General features: G+C 51.9%; 1 protein-coding gene across 1 annotated transcript in view; it reads right to left on the bottom strand.

Moving 5' to 3' along the window:
* The window catches only part of LOC106739399 (zinc finger protein 184-like), a 29657-nt gene extending 14705 nt beyond the window's left edge, over positions 1-14952 (bottom strand). The window contains exons 1-7 of the mRNA XM_059718570.1: positions 14763-14952; positions 14241-14330; positions 13784-13947; positions 11760-11886; positions 7870-7986; positions 7061-7150; positions 4823-6269 (exon numbers count right to left, since the gene is read on the bottom strand). Coding sequence (XP_059574553.1) covers positions 4823-6269; positions 7061-7150; positions 7870-7986; positions 11760-11886; positions 13784-13947; positions 14241-14330; positions 14763-14937 — 2210 coding nt within the window. The 5' untranslated portion in view covers positions 14938-14952. The remainder of the gene's footprint in view (positions 1-4822; positions 6270-7060; positions 7151-7869; positions 7987-11759; positions 11887-13783; positions 13948-14240; positions 14331-14762) is intronic.
* Positions 14953-23552: the final 8600 nt, after the last annotated feature.

Genomic DNA, 23552 nt, shown 5'->3' with positions numbered 1-23552 from the left:
TCTTTTGTCGGTGCTGAACTAGAAGGATCGGGGGGGGGGGGGGGAGGCATCTGCCATTCCAAATCTTTCTGCTCTTTCAACGTGTCCACTGACATTGTAATAGTTTGAATGTTTGTAATAGTTGCCCATTAGTCAGTTCAGGAAGAAGACAAGATTCATCCTCTTATCTAGGCCATTGTTTTGGCCTACGTGTGGAAGGTCCGGGCTTTGCTCAAAGGCTTAACTCTTGAATTTTACCTTTAGAGGCCTTTAAGAAGGTTAACATAAAACAACCCTTAAGCAAACATCCCACTTTCCGAGAAATCAAACCCTAGGAGCTTTCGAAAAGCGGCTGTGAAAGGTCCCTGCAGTGGTGTGGAAATCCCCCAAGGTAATTAAATGATCAACAAAAGAAACAGAAATTCCTTAAGAAAGGTCCCAGCCCAAATTTGGGAGTAGTGACAGGTTTGGGTAGGACGGGCCCAAGACGGCAACTCACCCAATAAAAACTGTAACCTACAGTCCCAATTAGGAGGTAACCTCTTCACCTGCAGAACAACGAAGGAAGAATTGCAAGTGTAGGCCGGATCAGACTGATCACCTGAACCACCCTCTCCATGAACATGAATCTGTTAGTTCACGCTGAAGCCGTGGAGCACCCGAAAGGGACTGAAGCCCATTGAACCGTACTACTGAGGCCAACCCATTAAATTGTACTACTGAGGAATGAAAGCATATCTAGGTTTCTTGATATTCTAGGATTGTATGTATATCATGAAAATAATAGTATTGATTCTAATTTAACTTTTAGTTGTAATTGTTTGAAGGAAGTGCATTTGGAGCATTGTTTCCGATATATGTAGTTATTGTTTTTTTAATGTTTGTGGTATTTCTTAAAGGTAAGCAGTGTTATATACGTAGCAAAGAATTTTAAAATACAATTGTGTTGTATGAATTAAGTGTGCAATCGTTGTGAAATCATGCAAAGTAGCTAAAAATTTCCCCACCCAGTGCATCAAACGAATCAGTAAGTTGTGAGGGATATTCTCTATTCCATAACCCACTAGAGACATCCACTTTACAAGTGTCACGCAGATCCTTTTTAGTCTCTCCTCATTCAGGTGTCCCACCAGATCCAGTAAGAGACTCGTCTTTTTAGGGCTCGTGGGCCTCAGGCCTATCCCTTTCAAGGCTTGCCCTGACCCCGTGCTCTACCTGTCAATGGGCTCTGGCTATCTGCCTCTGCACCCCCGGCCCTCCACCCTCTTGCTGGGCCCACTGGGACATCCACACCTCCCCTTCAGTCCCTTCCTCAACCACCAGTTCATTTCTAAGCAGCTCTCTGGGGGACTGGGCCTCTGACTCCTCTTCTCCCAGGCCTATCTGCCCCAAGGCCTGGCCAGCTTCTCTCGAGAGCAGCCCCGCTGGCACCCCTCCTCCTAGGCCTTCCCCTTCCAAGGCCTGTGTGCAGCTTACCCCAGCTCAGGTGGTACCAGGAGCCCTGCTGCCAGGAGCGCCTCTCTCATGGGCACTTGGGACCAGATTGCCCTGACCAGTTCAGGCCCTGGGTTTATGTGGCTCGAGCCCATCCCCCTTCCACCCAGGTGACTCCCTAATCAGCCCCCATCCCCACCTGTCAGCTGCTCCCTAGACAGCCTGTCCTCTTAGTGTGACAGGTGTGCACCAAACTGCCCTGTCACAATGAGAGCATTCTGAAAGCCTTGAGAAGCGGTGCACCTAGAGACCTTCACCATGGTCGGGCACTAATGGAAACAGAGCATCTGGGGTAGTGGCACCGGTACAGAACCATGGCTTGGAATTGAAAAGAAGGTGGAGGTGCAGCGATGGAGGATTTAACGGGTCGAATGTGAAGCAAAAGGGTCAGTGATTGAGATAACAAATGTATGGCCCCTGGCAGAAAGGGAAGTGCACCGTGTGATACTCAGGAAGGTAGCAGCGAGATTCCTAGTATCCAAACCCATTGCATTGGTTGGAGATGTCAACTGCCTTCTACACTACAGGCACGAGAAAAGAAAGTTTCGGGAGGGCTATACAAAACCTCCAGACTGTTGAAGCCAATTGTGGAGGAAAATGGTCTGCAAGAGGAGGGGAGGAGAGGCCCAGGGTAGGAAGTGATGTTCACAAAAGCCAATTCAACTGGAAAGTTGCACTCAGGAATTGAATTGCTCTTTTTCTCACAGCGCTGACGGTGAAGAACTTTTAGGTGGTGCCAAATTGCAACTTGTCCTGTAGGGCGTTAGAGACAAAGCAGACCTGGATGTTCACCAGGTGGAAGGGAAAGGGCCGTGGGAGCTGAATGTGGTGCTCATGGAGGTGGGGAAGGGCATAAGAGAACACGAGGGCCTGTGTATAGTATGGAGAAAACTGAGCACCCGGGGGGACCAGGCATGGAAACAGGTCAGTGCCTGGCAGGACCCAGGGTGGTCCAGTTCCCGGGGGGTGGACTACTGCAGTGCCCGGGGCCTGCCAGATGGGAGAGCATGGGGTTGGCACTCTCATCCCATGAACAGCATGTGTCAGCAGATCACCTGCAAAGCTTGAGAGTGGGGATTGGGGAGGATGGAGCCCAAGACTTAGCCCATAAAGCAGCAACCACGAGCACTTCTAGTCAGAAGAGTAAGACTAGGCTTGGGAAGCCCTGGGGCACCAGCCCTTTCATCAGAGATATCTCACATCAAGCATAGTGGAGAAGTCAAAGGGAGAGGGCTCCTGAGAAAAGGGGACATCATGACCACCCCTGGGATAGGCAATTGCTACAACGTCCTTCATAGATCACACTTTTACAGGCAGATGATGTGTTTGCACGTGAGCCAAGAATACCCCTACTCCTGCCCACTTACACTTACAATACCCCTGACACAGACCAATGCAATGACCAAGATTAACCTTTGCCCACTGTTTTGTCTTCATCACAGTTTCCCCCTACTATTTTCCTCTTCTTGTCCCCCAGTGCTCTGGCTGTTGCAATCTCTGACCCATGGCCTGAACTTTCCAGTTGTGGGGCCTGAACATGAATGGTTCCCCCTCCATCTGTCCCTCTAAATGTCTTCCTTTCCCCACATTTCACCCCTCTTTCACCTGTCAGGTGTTTGCCAATCCTTCACTTCTCCAACATCACTTTCAGCGAGCCCTCCTAGCCCTCCTCTCTTTCTTCATCTGAGCCTGCCCCACCTCTCCCTGTTCTCGAGGGCACTAGTCTCAGGGTAGTCTGAGGGTATCCATTGTTTCTTTTCCTCCTCCGCCTCCTCACCTTCCTCCAGCCACTGCCCAGAGGAACTTCTCAAAAATCTTTTGCTGGCTCTGCTTTGGGGTCTCCTTCACCACCTTTGCTTCTGTTTTATTCCTGCTGAAACTCCTAATCTATTCCCCATCTTTTCTTCTTGTTTTTTCCCTTTTTCTTCTTTGCTTCATACTTTCCACACACTTCCACAGCAGAGGCAGGAGCAGCACAGGCTGCATTTCCTTCCCTCCCATTACCCCATTTCACCGTGAAAAGGGACTCCTGGGCAGGGAATCCTTCAAAAGCCCCTAGCAAAGGGCCCTTGCTATACAGCACTACCTGGGAGCAACACTTTGGGCATGAACAACTCCTGCTACTGAGTGTTAGGAACAAGCTCTAGATTGTGGAGAATCCTCTGAAAGGGGAAGAACTTGGGAATCCGAGAGAAATCTGCCCTGGAAAAGGTTCTGGCACTTGGCCTGTTTCCACTTCGCAGCTCTGAGAAGAACATGAAGACCGACCACAGGGATCATATGTTCATTTCTGGGGCTTTATTAGCAAGAAAACCACTATAAAGAATGGGACGATGGGAAGGAGGGCAGGGGAGCCGCTGGCACCTGGCGGTGCAGAGTTGTGGAGAGAGGCTGCAAAGCAAACCCTGCTGAACTGGGCTCAGGGGGCGAAGCAGCAGCAACAGCAGCCTGCGTCACCCAGTGGACACGAGCAGGGCAGAGAAAGGGGTTATGTGGTGGTGAGGAAAGGTGAGGTCAGGGAAAAAAATCAGGGAATCCTTTGCCAGCCATTAATATGCCTATTCCTGCAACTCAGGATCCTCACGTAGCAGGTCCCTGGGATCAGCAGGGAGGACAAAGCTTGGAGGATGCACAAGACAGTCCCCAAGTGTCATCTGGAGCCAGTTGACTTGGCAGAGATCCCTACTGTGAGGACACTTCTACACCAGGAGCACTGACCGCTTCCACAGAACAATAGGCAGGGCTGGTGTTGGGGTGGGAGGGCTAACTGGGGCCACCGCCCCAGGCCCTGCACTTTGGGGGGCCCTGTGGAGCCAGGCAGAGTAGCTACGGTGACTCACTGCCACAGCCACTGTCGGCTTCATATCCAGCTGCTCAGCGCTCCCCCTGCCCCTCAGCCAAATCTACCACCAGCTTATTCCTGTCCGGTGGCAGGGCCCCACATAGTCTGATTTGCTCTGGGCCCCACCCCCTGCTTGGGTCATCCCTGATGATATAGTCTCCAAGGCTGATGCAAAGATCACCACCTCAGAGGTTGCTGTGTGTAAGGCAGTTCTTCCAAGCCCTTCCTAGTCTCTCCTACCTGTCAAACTTTGCACCCCAACCTCCAGGTCCGTAGGGTTTTGCGGGGCACCTAGGGAGGCCATCATGGAGGACAGTCTGGCTGTCCTGTCCTCTACTGATACAAAAATGGACACCTTGATGTCCTCTATTTTTCTCTTGAAGAACACTTCCCAGGATGAAGCTGCTTGCCTGAATGCATCCACTGGTGGGCGCTGAGCATGTAGACAAACCCAAACCCTTCCTGCAGTGCTGGCAGAACTATGGATGCTCCTGTGTGTGGATGTACTGGTGCTTAGCCAGGAGGGAAGAGCAAGTGAAGCTTTGCCCACACTCTGAGCACCTATGTGGCTTGTCCCTCATATGGATGCGCTGGTGTTGGGTCAAGTAGGAGGAGCAGGCAAAGCTCTTCCCACACACTGAGCACTGATGTGACTTTTCCCCTGTGTGGATGCGCTGGTGCTGGATCAGGTGGGAGGCTCTGGTGAAGCTCTTCCCACACTCAGGGCACTGATATGGCTTCTCCCCTGTGTGGATGCGCTGGTGTTGAATCAGGCTGGAGGAATGGGCGAAGCTTTTCCCACACTCAGGGCACTGATGTGGCTTCTCCCCTGTGTGGATGCGCTGGTGCTGGGCCAGGTAGCAGACTTGGGTGAAGCTCTTCCCACAGTCAGGGCAGTGATGTGGCTTCTCCCCTGTGTGGATGCGCTGGTGCTGGTCCAGGTTGCAGGCTTGGGTGAAGCTCTTCCCACACTGAGGGCATTGATATGGCTTCTCCCCTGTGTGGATGCGCAGGTGCCGGACTAGGTAGGAGGAAAAGGAGAAGGCCTTCCCACACTCTGGGCACTGATGTGACTTTTCCCCTGTGTGGTTCAGCTGGTGCTGGATCAGGTGGGAGGCTTGGGTGAAGTTCTTCCCACACTCGGCACACTGATATGGCTTCTCCCCTGTATGGATGCGCTGGTGTTGAATCAGGCTGGAGGAGTGGGCGAACCTTTTCCCACACTCAGGGCACTGATATGGCTTCTCCCCTGTGTGGATGCGCTGGTGCTGGAGCAGATAGGAGGAAAAGGAGAAGCTCCTCCCACACTCCGAGCACTGATATGGCTTCTCCCCTGTGTGGATGCGCTGGGGGTGGACTAGGCTGGAAGACTGGGTGGAGTGCTTCCCATGTGCAGAGCACCCGGGTGTCTTCTTCCCTGTGCAGATGAGCTGGTGACAGGACAGGTCTCGCCTGTTGGTGAAAATCCTCCTGCACTTCGTGCACTGGGTTGTCTTCCTCTCTGCGTGGATGTGCTGGTGCTGCGATGGGCAACTGAAGGTTTCCCTGCACTCAGAGGTTGGTTGGGCCATCTCCATGAGCTTGGTTGTGAGGTCCTGCTTCCCACTAAGGGTCGCCCTGTTGGCAGAGTTTAAATGAAGTCTCTCTTTCTGATGAATCTTTCCCTTGGAGCTTTTCATCTCTCTCAGCTTCTTAAATTCTTCCCTGTAACCCTGGCTCTTACCAGGCTTCACCTCCACTCCACTCTCACACATAACAGGAGTCTGTACCTTGTTGAACAACACATTCTCCATCGGGTTTTGGGACCTGCCTGGCCTCTTATGCACACGGTCCTCTTCAGGACTTGGGGGGTCCTTCCCTCCTGATGTACTTGGGGAAGTCTGTGGTGGTTCCAGATCTGCAGGTCCTTCCTCTGGATGTTGTTGCTCAGCTCTGCTCAGCATCAAGGTGGCTCCTAGGTGGGGGGGAAAAAAACTTGCAGATATTGTGCCAGGGCCCGGCTAAGGGCATAAACTACTGTTCCCTGAGTTGTGCTGGGCCTCAGATTAGGGCTAGAGCTTGGTGCCTGTAGTTACTTGAGAAAGTAAGCTCTTCTTTGTATCACCCCAAGTGCTGGGGTTGGGGGACGGGACAGGCCATGTGCCATCCTAATGTTCTGCAACTTGGTGCATTTCAGAGGCTTTTTCTCAGGACTTGCGTCGCTGCTCTGAGCCCCATCAGCTTGGACCCTTGTGGGAGAAGTGCATGGGGGACGTGCATTAAGACAGTACCTGAATGACTACATGCACTAAGAGGCTGAGCATGAGATCAGAAACATCTGCTTAAAGGAAGAATGAGGCTCTCGAAGGGCTGCTCTATCCCACAGCACTGACGGGTGCCGGAGGAGATGCCGAGGACTCCACCTGACTGGGCTGATCTGCTCCAGTATCCAAAGTGCATTAGTGAGGCTTTTCAGGGCTGATCTCCAGTGCTCACACTAGATGTCTGGCTATCCTGAGAGCAGCATCCAGGGACAAGTGTGAACAGCCTTACGGTGGAGATCAGGAAGTTGACAGTGGACGTGAACGTTTGGTGAGCATGCCCTTACCTGGGACTAGATACTTCGGAGGCACAGAGAAGCGCTGTTTCTGCTTGTTAGAACAAGCCAAAATATTGAATCCCTCATTGCTCCAAGAAATGGTCTGGGAGGGGAGGATTTAGAGCTGGGGCTCTCCCTTCTAGAGGGAGCAGGGCGTTGCTCCCTACCTGCTTCCAGGGAAGGGGCTGATGCAGGCAATGAGCCCGTGGAGCTTTCCTCTGCTGACGAGTCCCAGGTGTCCTCCAGGTCACAGGAATCTGGAACGGGAGAAAGGCCTGGGCACCAACCTGCACATGGACTCCATGCTGAGACTGAGGGTTTGTGACACTCAGGGCCCCAAAAATGACACAGAGGGAGATTCTGGTGAAAACCATAAGGTACCCACTTTCCCCACCCAACACGAAAGCTTGTGAATCCTACCCACCCCATGGACCCATTTCACGCAAGCTGAGATCACGATTAAACCCTTCCTGGTTTCTAGGTTTACCTAAATAGAGAAAAATCCAGGGGGAGCCCAGCCTGCCTCCTGTCCAACAAAAATGGCTACACAGAGCTTCAGCCAAACATGCTAATTTCCATGGGGGATCACACGTCCTATCATGCCCCGGTAGAGGGTGTTATGGGTACTCTGGGCGGGGGAATCAACTCTTGCATTGCTGAGTGAAAATAGAAAACAAAGATAATCTTATCCCAGGGGAACCAATCTGTCCCTATAAATCAAGACATTAAGCTTCATTGTCCAATAACAAGCTAATTAAAAGGAGAAAAAGGAAACGGTTGCTTGTCTTCCCATCATTGATTTCAGTGAGTGGAAGTAACATCTGCCTGGACACATTATAGCAGAAGCAACTGCAGGTGAGCACCCTTGAATGGCAGCACAGGGTAAGGCTATGGTTTCCAGGTCACTCCCTGCCTCCGGCTGGGTTTTGAGCATTTATAAGAGCGGAGTCAGGTGGAAGGGACTGCAGCAACTCACCTGGCAAGAGGTCTTCAGACCTTGAGCTTTCCCCATGGTCCTCATCATCGGAAACACGGAGCTCCACTTCCCCTCGCTCAATGCAGCAGATTAAGTCAGGTGTGAGACCTTGATATCCTGTTCGGGGCAGTAGTTCAAGAGTGTTTGTGACCAAGTAGCAATTGGTCACAAACACTCTTGTGCAGAAGCAATTGGTGACAGATAGAGGGGACAAGGCTGAACTCCTCAACGAGTTCTTTGCCTCAGTGTTCCTAAGCGAGGGACACGACAAGTCTCTCACTGGGGTTGTAGAGAGGCAGCAGCAAGGCGCCAGACTGCCATGCGTAGATCCTGAGATGGTGCAGAGTCATTTGGAAGACCTGGATGCCTTTAAGTCAGCAGGCCCAGATGGGCTCCATCCGAGGGTGCTGAAGGCACTGGCCGACGTCATTGCAGAGCCACTGGCGGGAATATTCGAATGCTCGTGGCGCACGGGCCAAGTCCCGGAGGACTGGAAAAGGGCTAACGTGGTCCCCATTTTCAAAAAGGGGAGGAAGGAGGACCTGGGCAACTATAGGCCAGTCAGTCTCACCTCCATCCTTGGTAAAGTATTTGAAAAAATTATCAAGGCTCACATTTGTGAGAGCCCGGCAGGGCAAATTATGCTGAGGGGAAACCAGCACGGGTTTGTGGCGGGCAGATCGTGCCTGACCAACCTAGTCTCTTTCTATGACCAGGTTACGAAACGCCTGGACACAGGAGGAGGGGTGGATGTTGTATACTTAGACTTCAGGAAGGCCTTCGATACGGTATCCCACCCCATACTGGTGAACAAGTTAAGAGGCTGTGATGTGGATGACTGCACAGTCCGGTGGGTGGCGAATTGGCTAGAGGGTCGCACCCAGAGAGTCGTGGTAGATGGGTCGGTCTCGACCTGGAAGGGTGTGGGCAGTGGGGTCCCGCAGGGTTCGGTCCTTGGACCGATACTCTTTAATGTCTTCATCAGCGACTTGGACGTGGGAGTGAAATGTACTCTGTCCAAGTTTGCAGATGACACAAAGCTATGGGGAGAAGTGGACACGCCGGAGGGCAGGGAACAGCTGCAGGCAGACCTGGATAGGCTGGACAAGTGGGCAGAAAACAACAGGATGCAGTTCAACAAGGAGAAATGCAAAGTGCTGCACCTAGGGAGGAAAAATGTCCAGCACACCTACAGCCTAGGGAATGACCTGCTGGGTGGCACAGAGGTGGAAAGGGATCTTGGAGTCCTAGTGGACTCCAAGATGAACATGAGCCGGCAGTGTGACGAAGCCATCAGAAAAGCCAATGGCACTTTATCGTGCATCAGCAGATGCATGACAAATAGGTCCAGGGAGGTGATACTTCCCCTCTATAGGGCGTTGGTCAGACCGCAGTTGGAGTACTGCGTGCAATTCTGGGCGCCGCACTTCAAGAAGGATGCGGATAACCTGGAGAGGGTACAGCGAAGGGCAACTCGTATGGTCAAGGGCCTGCAGACCAAGCCCTACGAGGAGAGACTAGAGAAACTGGACCTTTTCAGCCTCCGCAAGAGAAGGTTGAGAGGCGACCTTGTGGCTGCCTATAAGTTCATCACGGGGGCACAGAAGGAAATTGGTGAGGATTTATTCACCAAGGCGCCCCCGGGGGTTACAAGAAACAATGGCCACAAGCTAGCAGAGAGCAGGTTTAGACTGGACATTAGGAAGAACTTCTTCACAGTTCGAGTGGCCAAGGTCTGGAACGGGCTCCCAAGGGAGGTGGTGCTCTCCCCTACCCTGGGGGTCTTCAAGAGGAGGTTAGACGAGTATCTAGCTGGGGTCATCTAGACCCAGCACTCTTTCCTGCTTATGCAGGGGGTCGGACTTGATGATCTATTGAGGTCCCTTCCGACCCTAACATCTATGAATCTATGAATCTATAAGTACGGGATGGAGAAGAATCAACTAGGATTTGGGGGTTGGAGGAAAAGTCTTGAATAGGCAATAGTTGCACAGCAGGATAAAGTCTATTGAAGCAATAAAGCCACAGAGATAGGAGTCAGGGCAGCAACAGGCAGCCCATTAGGAGGAGTGAGAGACAGCTGGGCCAGGGCTAGGAAGACACCTGCCCAGAAATGGGCAGATCCTGAGAGAGCTATGAGCCCGGGCCTGAGCTAGGGCAGGCACTATGGCTCTGCAAGCTGCAGGAGAAGGAGCTCCAGGACAGGGAGGCTACAGGGGACTGCCTGGCTGACAGGAGAGGCCTGAGTCTTGCAAACTAGATGCCTCCAGCCTACAGGGATGTAAGGCCTATTATGGGGGGCAGTGTGCTGGTTCAGCCAGGGAGTGGATTTTTATGTTCAGGCCCAGCATAGGGACAATATTCTGTTGCAGCCAGAGGGCTTGTGTATTGTGTTGTGGTTTGCACTGGGTTTGGGACTAGTAAGGGGAAATTAGGATGGCCCAGTGTTGCCCAAGTGGTGCACAAGTGTTTTGGAGAAGCCTGCCTGGGGCTGGGACCCAAGAGACACAAGAGGTTCCTGCCAGGCAGAATAAGACTAGAGGAGACAGAGACTGGAGCACCGTGCTCATCAGGTGCAAAAGCACAACCCAAGTGGGGTGAGGACCAGGGCCAGGAGCCCGTAGCCCAGAGGCGGGCAACCACAGACTGAAAGAGGCAAGAACCAGGGTCAGAGACCTGCAGCCTGCAAGGGACAAACGCTGGGGCCAGGGCCCCAGAGCGAGAGGCAAGTGGCAGAAGCCCAAGAGACTGAATTGACAGGGCTGAACCCAGGAGCTGGATCCAGGACGGTGGGCCTAGGCTGCAAGGGAGCAGCTAGAGGAAGAAGCAGAGTGTACGAAGTCCAACGCCCTGACAGGTGTATGTGGGGATCCGCTGGCTCCTTCTAGGGCCTGGGGGCAGCCTGCCTTCCAAACTGTACTAGGAACAGCAAGATGTGGCAGGTGACAGTGAAGGGCCAGCCCCTACAAGCAGAGCAGGGCAGGAGCTGAGTGACCATCAGGAGGCCTTACGGCTGCCCAGGAACACCCATCCACTTACAGATGGTCATAGGAGAAAAAAAGCACCAGTCACTCAGAGGTATTAAAAGGGTATGAAACAAAGGGTGCATCTACACGTGCACTTTACTGCAGTCGACTAATTAGCTCCACAGTAAAGCGTGTGCACTGGTATTATGGTGCAGTAAATTAACTCAGGCGGAAGATAGCACTGTTGGGGATAGTACTACTATCTTTGGGCAGGGTAAGTAACTGCGCTGAAATGCACATGCCAACAGGAACAGGGTCTAGCTGGGGCATGAGGGTGCTAAAGTGCAGGGGCTGCCTGCCGCCTAGCCAAATGGCTTCACAAGTTCTTCAGACTCGCACCCCATCGCAGCCCCTCTACCACCAAATGCTGCCATGCACAGCCCAGGGCTGACGCCCTAGAGAAGGAGTTGAGAAAATGCTCAATCCATCTGTTGTAGCAGCAGAGGCTGATAAGATTTTCATTAACTTCTGCTGGATGTTAACCAAAGGAAGAGAAAAAGGATAGCACTGAACTGAGCATCCTAGAGTTGCTAGATGTGTTTGGATAGGATACACTAGGCAAGAGAGGGAAGAAATCAGAATAATTATTCAAGGAATTATTGGAGAATCCCCTGGTTAGTGAATTTGTAGGCCCAATGAATTTGAAAAGATAGGAAGATGTTGCAAAGTCAAGAGGATCATCTTACCAAGAGTCTACTGAATATGGAAGCACCAGGAGTTAAATGGATGAGGCGGACCCAAGTGATGGTGGCTGGATTAAATGAAGGAGGATACATACACAGAAAATGTGGGAGAGAAAACAGGAAAACAGCGACAAAATTCAAAGCTTGCAGTTCCAGAGAGAAGCAGTGAACAGAGCTTTACCCAGGGAAACTAGGGCTCGGTAATTCTTCAGCATCTGGTCCCGGTAAAGCTCCTTGTCCTCATCTCCCAGCAGCTCCCACTCCTTCTGCGTGAAGTACACAGCCACGTCCTCGAAGGCCTCCCGGAGCTGAAGTCACAAGCATTACACCATCAGCATCTTCTTTTTTGGCTGCCCCCACAGCTCTGATCTGTACTTACTCTGGGATACAAAAATTTGGGGCTTAGCTATGTTATTTAGGGGTGCCAAATTTCCAGGCATTCACCTGACATGTCATGTGGATACAGATTTGTGGACACAGGAGTTAACGCGTCTGCTTTAGCCCGGCTCATTGTGGGAGATGTTGAAGCTACTTTTGCTTGGCAGAAGGTAACACAGGTGCCTAGGCCCTGAAGTCTCCCTGGGGAAGCTGGTTTTGTGACTGGTATAAAGCCAGTATAAGGGGACTGGGACTGGTATTCACTTGACTTTCTTAGCATGTTGTGTACACGTGGGCTTCCTCCATCTTTACACACAACTGCTTTAGGAATGGGAACTCCCTTGAAATACTTACAAATGGCAATGCCATGGGCACACAGATGTTCCCTACTATTTGCCAATATGTCCACGACAAACTCAAACTCTGTTTCCTCCCCAGCTGCCACTTATCCCTTCATACATCAAGGTACATCAAGGGTATTTTATCATATGGACAGGTGGAATAGAAACCCACCCACTACTACAGCTAGCTTTCACCCTGAGCAAACCACTAGATCCATCATCCACAGCCAAACTCAACATTACAACATTATCTCCTTCAATGGCTCCCACCCACCAGGATGCACACTCGATGATATCTGGAGCAGGGATTGCTACAATTACAATAAACCCCCCAAAGTCTGGTCACTGCAAGCAGCAAAGCCAGACTCAGACCGTGCTCCACCCTGCTACAATACCAACCAGAGGAGAAGAACACAGACTCCACTGCCTGTCTCCTACAGCCCCCAGCTTGAAAACCCTGGACACATCAGTAACGACTGCCACCCCCTCCTGGAAAAGGAGGGCTGTCCCAAAGTAGCCACGCTGGACAAACCTGTCCTGCTTTACAGGCAGCCCCCTAAACTCAAACAATGTCTTTCAAGCCACAGGCAACCTAACACCCATTCTCACCACTGCACTGGGCGATGCAATGGACCCAGATGGAGAAAGCACTCTCTCCTCAATATACAGGACATCATCACTGAGCAAAATAATACGGATTATAGCGTCTAAGGTTCATACGCCTCCGTCTCTTCCATTCGCAGTTAGGTTCTTTACTTGTTTCCCTTTACCAGCGCTGTTCCCGCTCCAACCTTTCTCCCTTCCCCATGTCCTTTCCCCTCTTTAGCATACAAAACACTCTCTCTGTCTCAGTCTGTCCTGTGCATATCCTCTCACTGTCTCATGAAATGAGTTGGGCTCACAACATCCTATTCTATGAATCTCTGATTCAGTTAGTTTGTAAGGTGCAAATCCATCCTTTCTTCTAGCTCACTTCTGACTAACAGAGATGTCTAGCAGCCAGGTGTGCTGCTCACTCCTACTAAACTGCCTGCCCATGCAGCTGCTGCCACTGCCTGTGCTGCAGAAATCCTGCTGGAGTCACCCTCTATGCTCCACTGTCTGAACCGTGTTCAGGGGAACATGCTGGGGTGAGCAATGGAGACCAGTGCCCTGTGCTCCCTGGGGCTGGCTGGGTATCCCCAAGTACCCAGTGGGGCTCTTCCTTGGTTCTTCCTGTCTTAAAAGCTTTCTTTCTCAGCACTCCTCAGAAGCACCCACGGATCCTGACCCAGCCTTCCAGCATCAGCACCCCTGCCTATCTGAACTTGGGAGCGAGCTCCAGCTAATGCCAGCTTGGTGCGGTTGCAGTCTCTGTCACCAGTGAAGCCTCCTCTTGTCACTGTTCAGGTTCCTCCATTCACTACATTTTACCCATGCAACCGACTTGGTCTGGTCTCTGCCTGAGCTGCAGTCCCAGTCCCGACTCAAGATGGTGTCTGCTTACCTCCTGCTTTGGAGGCCTGTCCTGCCCCTTGTGCAGGTGGCCTGGATCAGGTGTCAGGGAGCCCCCTTCCCCCAGTCTCCCTGGGGGAGTCTCCTGTAGTTCCAGGTTTCCAGGTCCATCAGCACAAAGCTCCTCCTCAGCTCTGCTCGGGGTCCCTGCACCTGCTGAGTGGGGAAGAGAATGCACAAGTTAGCCCGGGTGCTGCCAGCACGGGGAAAACCCTGCTGTTCACCTGTACCTGCCTGGGAATAAGGCAGCCAGGGGCCTAAAGGGAGGGGGAAGGCAAATACAAGGTCTGTCTGCTCCAAGGTGTGTGAAAGACTTCCAGGGGCACTGGGAGAATGCAAAAACCTGAACTCTTGGAGCACTGACCCCATCAAAATGTTCTGGCAAAGAGATTTTCCTCTGATGGATGATGCCTCCTGCTACTAGAAAAGGTGCAAACACGGCTCCTTACCTGCTCCTGGACAAGGGCCTGCTCTGGGGCACCAGCCTGAGAAGCCTTCATGAGCTGACCACTCCCAGGTCTCCTCTGGTTTCAGGGGAACTGCAGCAAGACACAGGCCTGGGGTAAGTGTACCAGCCAAACCTCACTGGGCAAACTCATGTCCCTGACACCTGCACCAGCCCTGTTTTGGGCACAGAGGGTCACCGGGGCATGAAAAAGGGCTGAGCAGACCCCCGATTGTTAGGACACCCATTACACCATTGATGTGACCACTGCAGCACCATGGGGATCACCCACGGTCAGGGATCTTTCTGCTGGGTGCTGCACACATGCAGTGAGAAAGCTCGGGGCCCTCAGCCTGGTGCTGCCCAGCCACGCAGGTCAGAGCCCTGTCCCACCCCAGCCACGTGGTCACAAATGCTGTGGCCTCTCACGGCCTCTCAGGGACAGAGATTTGAGCCTCTCACCCCTAATGCAGGACAGTCACTCCGGCCCCCAGACCCAGGCCCTGCCCTGCATCCCGTGCTTTACCTGGGTCCTGCTGGGGCAGAAGCTCCTTCCTGGGGACCCAAAGGGGCTCGTCCTGAGGCTCGGCGGTTTCATCCTGTCCTGCCTCCTTCAAGGGCTCTGGCCATGCCAGGCAGGATTTGAGATGTTCCCACAATGCCCCAGTGGGCACCATCTTGTCCCATGACATATCTGTCATATTGAATGTAATAGTTTGAATAGTTTGAACAAGATTAACATAAACTCGACCCTTAATGAATAATGGTATGAATAACATCAGGTACATAATATGGGGAACTAGTTTCACCCATTGCACAGCACCCCCAAACACCCTGACAGGGGTACAGCAGAGATTAAGGAATGATTGTTTGTTTATCAGCACTCCTGAGCAAATAATTTGCAAAAGGATGTCGCTAGAGGTAGCAGCAAATGTACTGAAAACCCCAGGAGTAAAAGCATGGTTACTGCCGCTGGTGGGGCAGACACCCTGGGAGGAAGCTGACCAAATAGGAACCACAGTGCAGGAGGAAGAAATCAAGAAAAAGCCCAAATTAATAATAGAGAACACCATGTGCACACTCCTTACCATCCACAATGTGATGAGGTTGTGGAAGGACACATTGGTATTTTGAAGACACAACTGAACACAAATTTAAAATCAATTTCCTTCAAAAATTGGGATGCAGTTTTCATGTAACCTTAATTCAGTGGAATAAAGACAAAACCATGTGGTTGAAACATGAAAAGACAGAATTTCCAGTGTGGACATAAGTATAAAAAAGGTGATAAAGTGTGGATACACCTACCCAAAGAGGAAAAAGTAACAAAAGGTGCAATTGATCAACTGGGGAAAAATCCCAACACTTATTTTTGCTTAACTGAGGAAAATCAAACACTATTAGTACATCAAAGTTGGCTAACCTCACGAAGCTAGGTCTCACAAAGACCTAAGCAATCATTTACTTTTCTTACAGGTGTCAAGGATTGAAGTGGCAACAGTGGGAGATCAAGCATGAAAATGATCCCAGAGACGAAAACTGGATGTGGCTAACCAACGCACCGTTATGCAGACCAGTACCTAGACCACCCAACTAGCCACGACTGGAAGTGCAGTGAGGAATGGTGTTAAATCTACTACGCACGCATTAGGATCAATAGAACAACGACTATGGAACACCATAAAGACTGTATTTTTGGGAAAATGGATGATATATGTTATAATAAGCATCATAGGATGGTTTGGGTTAATCATTTTAGGAAAATTAATTTTGTGTATGGTCTCATGGAATCACCGCAATAAGTTTTGAAGGCTTGGTAATGAAATACAACTGTAATCAAACTGCCTAATGGGCACGGGGGATGTCATACTGAATGTAATAGTTTGAATGCTTGTAATAGTTGCCCATTAGCCAGCTTAGAAAAAGGCAAGGTTCCGCTTCTTATCTAGGCTATTGTTTTGGCCTAGGTGAGGAAGGTCCTGGGTCTTGAATTTTATCTTTAGAGGTCTTTAACAAAGTTAACCTAACAATGAGCCTTAAGCAAACATCCCGAGAGATCAAACCCTAGAGGCTTTTGAAAGGGTTGGAAAGAGGTGTGGAAAATTCCCCAAAGAAATTGAATAGTCAACTGGGACTGAAGGAAGGGGACTTGTTCCTATCACCGCTAAGGCTAACCCATTGAACCGTACTACTGAGGCCAACCCATTAAATAGTACTACTGAGGAATGAACCCATATTCAGGTGTTTGACTTCTTGGAATTCTAGGATTGTAAGGGTAATATAGTAATAACTTTTCTGGTTCAAATTATATAGTTAGTTGTAATTGTAATTGTTTTAAAGAAGTGCATTTAGAGCATTGTTTCTGATATATGTAGTTATTGTGTTCTTAATTTTTGTGGTATTTTTTAAAGCTAGGCAGTATTATATGCGTAGCAAAGAATTTTAAAACAAAATTGTGTTGTATGAATTAAGTGTGCAATCATTGTGAAATCGTGCAATCAGCTAAGTACTCCCCCATCCAGGCGCATCAAAGGAATCAGTAAGTTGTGTGGGAACTTTCTCTATTGCATAACACACTGGAGACAATATCCTCAACCTTGACACGCACGGGGACCTGGGGACAAGGCAAATGTGTTACAGTGCCCAGGGACTGGGAGAGAGCCGGGGGAGGGAGCGTCCCCAGACACACGGAGATGGGGACGGCGCCTGGAGCTTGTCCTCCTCCGCTCGCCCCACACGAAACCCCTCAGCCAGGACCACCGCCTCGGCGCAGGGCTCCCGCTGCACGCCCGCTCCCAGCTCCGCATCTCCCGGGGCAGGATGGCCAGGAACTGCCCCAGCACCGCCAGCTCCAGGACCTGCTCCTCGGTGCGGCGCTCGGGCTCCAGGCAGCGCTGGCACAGCTCCCGCAGGCGGCTGCAACCCCGCGGCCCCTCGGCCTCCTGGGAGCAGCAGCCGGGACGTGCGGGCACCATGCCCACCTCCCCTGCCATGCGAGGGCGGGTATCTGTACCTTTACTTCCAAACTGCAGGACTTGGTGCTGAAGTCTCTGTGCTGGGAGGTCGTGCCCGGTGCTCCTGCCCGCCGCGGGGCTCTAGGCCGTGCTGGTGCTGGCCCCAGCTCAACAGCCACCGCCTCTGCCCGGGGGACCTCACGGCCGGGGGCTCTTGTGTCCCGCCCTGTGTGCGGGGAAGGGGAAAGTGCACGTCGTGCCCTGCGATGGGAGAGCCGGGACCAGCCCCGCTCCCCAGCCCGCCCCGCCCCGGGGGTCGCAGCCCGCCTGGCCCGGAGCCCACGTGGCCGCAGCCCCCGCCCGGCACGCACCCGCTCCCCGCCCAGGGACACGCTGGGGCTCGGGCGGGGCGGGAGCCGCAGCCCAGGGCCGTAGTCCCCGCTGCTGCGCCCGCCCGCCCGCCGGGCCGGGAGCGGGGGGAGGCGGAGGCTGCGGGGTGCCGGGCGTGCTGCAGTGCCGGGGTGCCGTGCCCGGGGCCCGCCGCAGGCCGGTCCCGCCGGGGCTGCCTTTGTGTTGCGGTTTCCTGATGTACCTGCGTCCAGAGCGTCCCGCACCAGCTTGCCTTCTTCACGCGCCGGCCCACGCGTGGGAAGCCCGCGCGCCCCGTTACAACACGCGCTCCGCCCGCAGCCCGGGCTGCCAGCTCTCCGCGGCTCGTGGCGCCGCATCCCGGGCTCTGCCCCCCGGACGGCTCCTCCCTCCCCCCGGCGGCGCCCCGGAGAGGGCTGGCAGCGCTGGCCGGAGCCCAGGAGGGAGCCAGGCAGAGATCAGGCAGTGCGACCGGGCTGTGGGGCTGTCCCCGCCGTGTCCCAGGCTCTCTCCCCGCAGAGAAGCCCCCAGGCCAAGGGAGGGCTCAGGGGGTGGACTTGTAGCAGAAAGCGCCCTTTTCCTCTTGCCTGCATTTGCTCTCCCCTCTTTGGATACGTTTCTCTTTTTCTACCTTTTCTTCCTTCCTCTCTCTTTCAGTTTAAGATAAGGAATTGTGTTTTAAAATTTGGAGGTGTGCATTTTGTATCTTCCCTTGGAGTTTGGTATTTTTACCTATTTGTGTGCCATGACATTTGTAGCTTATATTTTATACTCCTCACCTTTCAACTTTCAACTGCATATGTTTAGTTTCATAAGCAAATTATACATTGTAACAATGTTAACAAGGGCAGGAATCAAACTGTTCTTCCCTGTATCAGGCTGGCCTCCGAAGGAGTGAGTGAATCAGTGATTGAATGTGTAAGGTGATTGAATGTGTAACATAGTAGCAGGCAGCAATTATCACCTGGAAGCTGCAGATCAACCAAGGGAAGAACTCAATAGAAGACAATGTAACAACCGGGAAATCTCTAAACGTCCTGATCAAGGGCTAGAAGCCCTGGCCTGAGTTAATCAATGCCAGAGACCAACTTTTGGGCTGAGTATCTCCATATCAACTGCTCCCAGAGCCCTATTCGAAATTCATCAACGGACTCCCAAACCTGCACGTACATGCGGACGACCCCTGGGGCTGACAGATGCTGTCCAGTAGCCACCGTGGGGGGGGGGGGAAGTCCCACGAGGGTCAGTGACCCCTGGATTGGGCAAACCGGAAAACTGGGGAGTCACCAAAGTCTGCCAGGGACAGATAAAAGGCAGTGAAAAGTGACCCTCAGTGGCGCCTTCTTGATCTCGATCTCCAGCTCGACCAGACCTGTCCGGCCAGAAGGACCAGCCAGTGACCCCCTTCTGGAGGATAACACCACGCTGAAAGAAGCCTCGACTGGCCATCGACGGCAGACTCCAGCGCTTGTAGGATAGGTATACCTTACTCTGTAGCTTGCTACTGTGTGTGTGTGTGTGTGTGTGTGTGTGTATGTGTGCATGTGTGTGTGTGTGTGTGTGTGTGTGTGTGTGTGTGTGTGGGGACCTGCCCCAAGGTTTATGATTAGTGTTTCAATCTGCCTAATAAACTAGAATTTTAAGGATCCCGAGTTGGCCATTTGGAGCCAACAGACTGACTGCTCCTGTGCTGGCACCCTCGCAGGCAAGGCTCCCCTCCAGCCCCGACCGTGATTTGCAGATGCAGCAGGGTGTGCAGAGAGCCCCCGTCCCCCTCCAAGGGGAGCCTAGGGCGAGGGACAGCTCTTGCAGCCCCAACCAGCTGTGCAGGGATTAGTGACTCTTGCCCACCCCCAGTGCAACACTGAGGGGTGTGTGCAGGGCCATCCCCTCTCCCAGGGCATCTCTCCAAGGAGAAGGCAGGACTGGGAGGAGAGGCTGCCACTGACAGCCGGGTAGTGGATCCGGCCCTGGTGCTGGGGCAGGCAGGGGAGGCAATCTCTGCCTGCCCGGGGCTAGGGCACAGTCCTGCCTCATACAAAGGCACATGGCTGGATGGGGGCAGAACTGCCAAAAACTTACCCCCCTGCAGGGAACCTGTACACAAGTTTCACTCTGCCTTAGTGGTTCTTCATCCACTAGCTGATTGAACACAGGTTAATGTTGTTGTTTGCACAATTAGTCATTTTAAAAGGGATCTGCAACCAGAAATGTTTGCTAGGTTAGGGCTGTAGAGCTCTTTTGGGGACCCAATTGCACAAAAACTGTAACTTCTGTAAGCACCCAGTGTTTGAGAAGAGAGAGCAATGGGAGGCCAGATCTGGACTGTGGATACAGAGCCGGGGAAAGAGTAGTTCCTGTTATGTTTGCTGTTTTCTTGTTTGTAATAGTAGCAAAATAACATTTCCCTTCTTTCAACAAACACTTCCTATTATATCCAGCAACAAATGATCAGATTCCATCCTCTTCTTGCACACACTTTTCCAGTTTGCTGGAACTCGCCCCACGGCACCCTCCCTTGTCACAGCCCATATTCTCACTAGTGTCTCCACAAGGCGTCGCACTCTCGTCCATCCCTTCATAACATGACATTCCCGGAAGACATGCCTCTGAGGTTCCTCCTCTCCGCAGCAGGCCTTGGCCTCTCCGTTTCCCAATTTGGCCCCCAAGTCTTTTGTCGGTGCTGAACTAGAAGGATCGGGGGGGGGGGGGGGGGGAGGCATCTGCCATTCCAAATCTTTCTGCTCTTTCAACGTGTCCACTGACATTGTAATAGTTTGAATGTTTGTAATAGTTGCCCATTAGTCAGTTCAGGAAGAAGACAAGATTCATCCTCTTATCTAGGCCATTGTTTTGGCCTACGTGTGGAAGGTCCGGGCTTTGCTCAAAGGCTTAACTCTTGAATTTTACCTTTAGAGGCCTTTAAGAAGGTTAACATAAAACAACCCTTAAGCAAACATCCCACTTTCCGAGAAATCAAACCCTAGGAGCTTTCGAAAAGCGGCTGTGAAAGGTCCCTGCAGTGGTGTGGAAATCCCCCAAGGTAATTAAATGATCAACAAAAGAAACAGAAATTCCTTAAGAAAGGTCCCAGCCCAAATTTGGGAGTAGTGACAGGTTTGGGTAGGACGGGCCCAAGACGGCAACTCACCCAATAAAAACTGTAACCTACAGTCCCAATTAGGAGGTAACCTCTTCACCTGCAGAACAACGAAGGAAGAATTGCAAGTGTAGGCCGGATCAGACTGATCACCTGAACCACCCTCTCCATGAACATGAATCTGTTAGTTCACGCTGAAGCCGTGGAGCACCCGAAAGGGACTGAAGCCCATTGAACCGTACTACTGAGGCCAACCCATTAAATTGTACTACTGAGGAATGAAAGCATATCTAGGTTTCTTGATATTCTAGGATTGTATGTATATCATGAAAATAATAGTATTGATTCTAATTTAACTTTTAGTTGTAATTGTTTGAAGGAAGTACATTTGGAGCATTGTTTCTGATATATGTAGTTATTGTTTTTTTAATGTTTGTGGTATTTCTTAAAGGTAAGCAGTGTTATACGTGTAGCAAAGAATTTTAAAATAAAATTGTGTTGTATGAATTAAGTGTGCAATCGTTGTGAAACCGTGCAAAGTAGCTAAAAATTTCCCCACCCAGTGCATCAAACGAATCAGTAAATTGTGTGGGATTTTCTCTATTCCATAACCCACTAGAGACATCCACTTTACAAGTGTCACGCAGATCCTTTTTTCTCTCTCCTCATTCAGGTGTCCCACCAGATCCAGTAAGAGACTTGTCTTTTTAGGGCTCGTGGGCCTCAGGCCTATCCCTTTCAAGGCTTGCCCTGACCCTGTGCTCTACCTGTCAATGGGCTCTGGCTATCTGCCTCTGCGCCCCCGGCCCTCCACCCTCTTGCTGGGCCCACTGGGATGTCCACACCTCCCCTTCAGTCCCTTCCTCAACCACCAGTTCATTTCTAAGCAGCTCTCTGGGGGACTGGGCCTCTGACTCCTCTTCTCCCAGGCCTATCTGCCCCAAGGCCTGGCCAGCTTCTCTCGAGAGCAGCCCCGCTGGCACCCCTCCTCCTAGGCCTTCCCCTTCCAAGGCCTGTGTGCAGCTTACCTCAGCTCAGGTGGTACCAGGAACCCTGCTGCCAGGAGCGCCTCTCTCATGGGCACTTGGGGGCAGATTGCCCTGACCAGTTCAGGCCCTGGGTTTATGTGGCTCGAGCGCATCCCCCTTCCAGCCAGGTGACTCCCTAATCAGCCCCCATCCCCACCTGTCAGCTGCTCCCTAGACAGCCTGTCCTCTTAGTGTGACAGGTGAGCACCAAACTGCCCTGTCACAATGAGAGCACTCTGAAAGCCTTGAGAAGAGGTGGACCTAGAGACCTTCACCATGGTCAGGCATTTATGGAAACAGAGCATCTGGGGTAGTGGCACCGGTACAGAACCATGGCTTGGAATTGAAAAGAAGGTGGAGGTGCAGCGATGGAGGATTTAACGGGTCGAATGTGAAGCAAAAGGGTCAGTGATTGAGATAACAAATGTATGGCCCCTGGCAGAAAGGGAAGTGCACCGTGTGATACTCAGGAAGGTAGCAGCGAGATTCCTAGTATCCAAACCCATTGCATTGGTTGGAGATGTCAACTGCCTTCTACACTACAGGCACGAGAAAAGAAAGTTTGGGGAGGACTATACAAAACCTCCAGACTGTTGAAGCCAATTGTGGAGGAAAATGGTCTGCAAGAGGAGGGGAGGAGAGGCCCAGGGTAGGAAGTGATGTTCACAAAAGCCAATTCAACTGGAAAGTTGCACTCAGGAATTGAATTGCTCTTTTTCTCACAGCGCTGACGGTGAAGAACTTTTAGGTGGTGCCAAATTGCAACTTGTCCTGTAGGGCGTTAGAGACAAAGCAGACCTGGATGTTCACCAGGTGGAAGGGAAAGGGCCGTGGGAGCTGAATGTGGTGCTCATGGAGGTGGGGAAGGGCATAAGAGAACACGAGGGCCTGTGTATAGTATGGAGAACACTGAGCACCCGGGGGGACCAGGCATGGAAACAGGTCAGTGCCTGGCAGGACCCAGGGTGGTCCAGTTCCCGGGGGGCGGACTACTGCAGTGCCCGGGGCCTGCCAGATGGGAGAGCATGGGGCTGGGCACTCGCATCCCATGAACAGCATGTGTCAGCAGATCACCTGCAAAGCTTGAGAGTGGGGATTGGGGAGGATGGAGCCCAACACTTAGCCCATAAAGCAACAACCACGAGTATTTCTAGTCATTAGAGTAAGACTAGGCTTGGGAAGCCCTGGAGCACCAGCCCTTTCATCAGAGATATCTCACATCAAGCATAGTGGAGAAGTCAAAAGGAGAGGGCTCCCGAGAAAAGGGGACATCATGACCACCCCTGGGATAGGCAATTGCTACAACGTCCTTCATAGATCACACTTTTACAGGCAGATGATGTGTTTGCACGTGAGCCAAGAATACCCCTACTCCTGCCCACTTACACTTACAATACCCCTGACACGGACCAATGCAATGACCAAGATTAACCTTTGCCCACTGTTTTGTCTTCATCACAGTTTCCCCTACTATTTTCCTCTTCTTGTCCCCCAGTGCTCTGGCTGTTGCAATCTCTGACCCATGGCCTGAACTTTCCAGTTGCGGGGCCTAAACATGAATGGTTTCCCCTCCTTCTGCCCCTCTGATTGTCTTCCTTTCCCCACATTTCACCCCTCTTTCACCTGTCAGGTGTTTGCCAATCCTTCACTTCTCCAACATCACTTTCAGCGAGCCCTCCTAGCCCTCCTCTCTTTCTTCATCTGAGCCTGCCCCACCTCTCCCTGTTCTCGAGGGCACTAGTCTCAGGGTAGTCTGAGGGTATCCATTGTTTCTTTTCCTCCTCCGCCTCCTCACCTTCCTCCAGCCACTGCCCAGAGGAACGTCTCAAAAATCTTTTGCTGGCTCTGCTTTGGGGTCTCCTTCA

The sequence above is a fragment of the Alligator mississippiensis genome, chromosome 15 (assembly GCF_030867095.1).
Source record: "Alligator mississippiensis isolate rAllMis1 chromosome 15, rAllMis1, whole genome shotgun sequence".
Lineage (NCBI taxonomy): Eukaryota > Metazoa > Chordata > Crocodylia > Alligatoridae > Alligator > Alligator mississippiensis.
The sequence above is the reverse complement of the archived record's forward strand: the minus strand, read 5'-3'. Positions and strand labels throughout refer to the sequence as shown.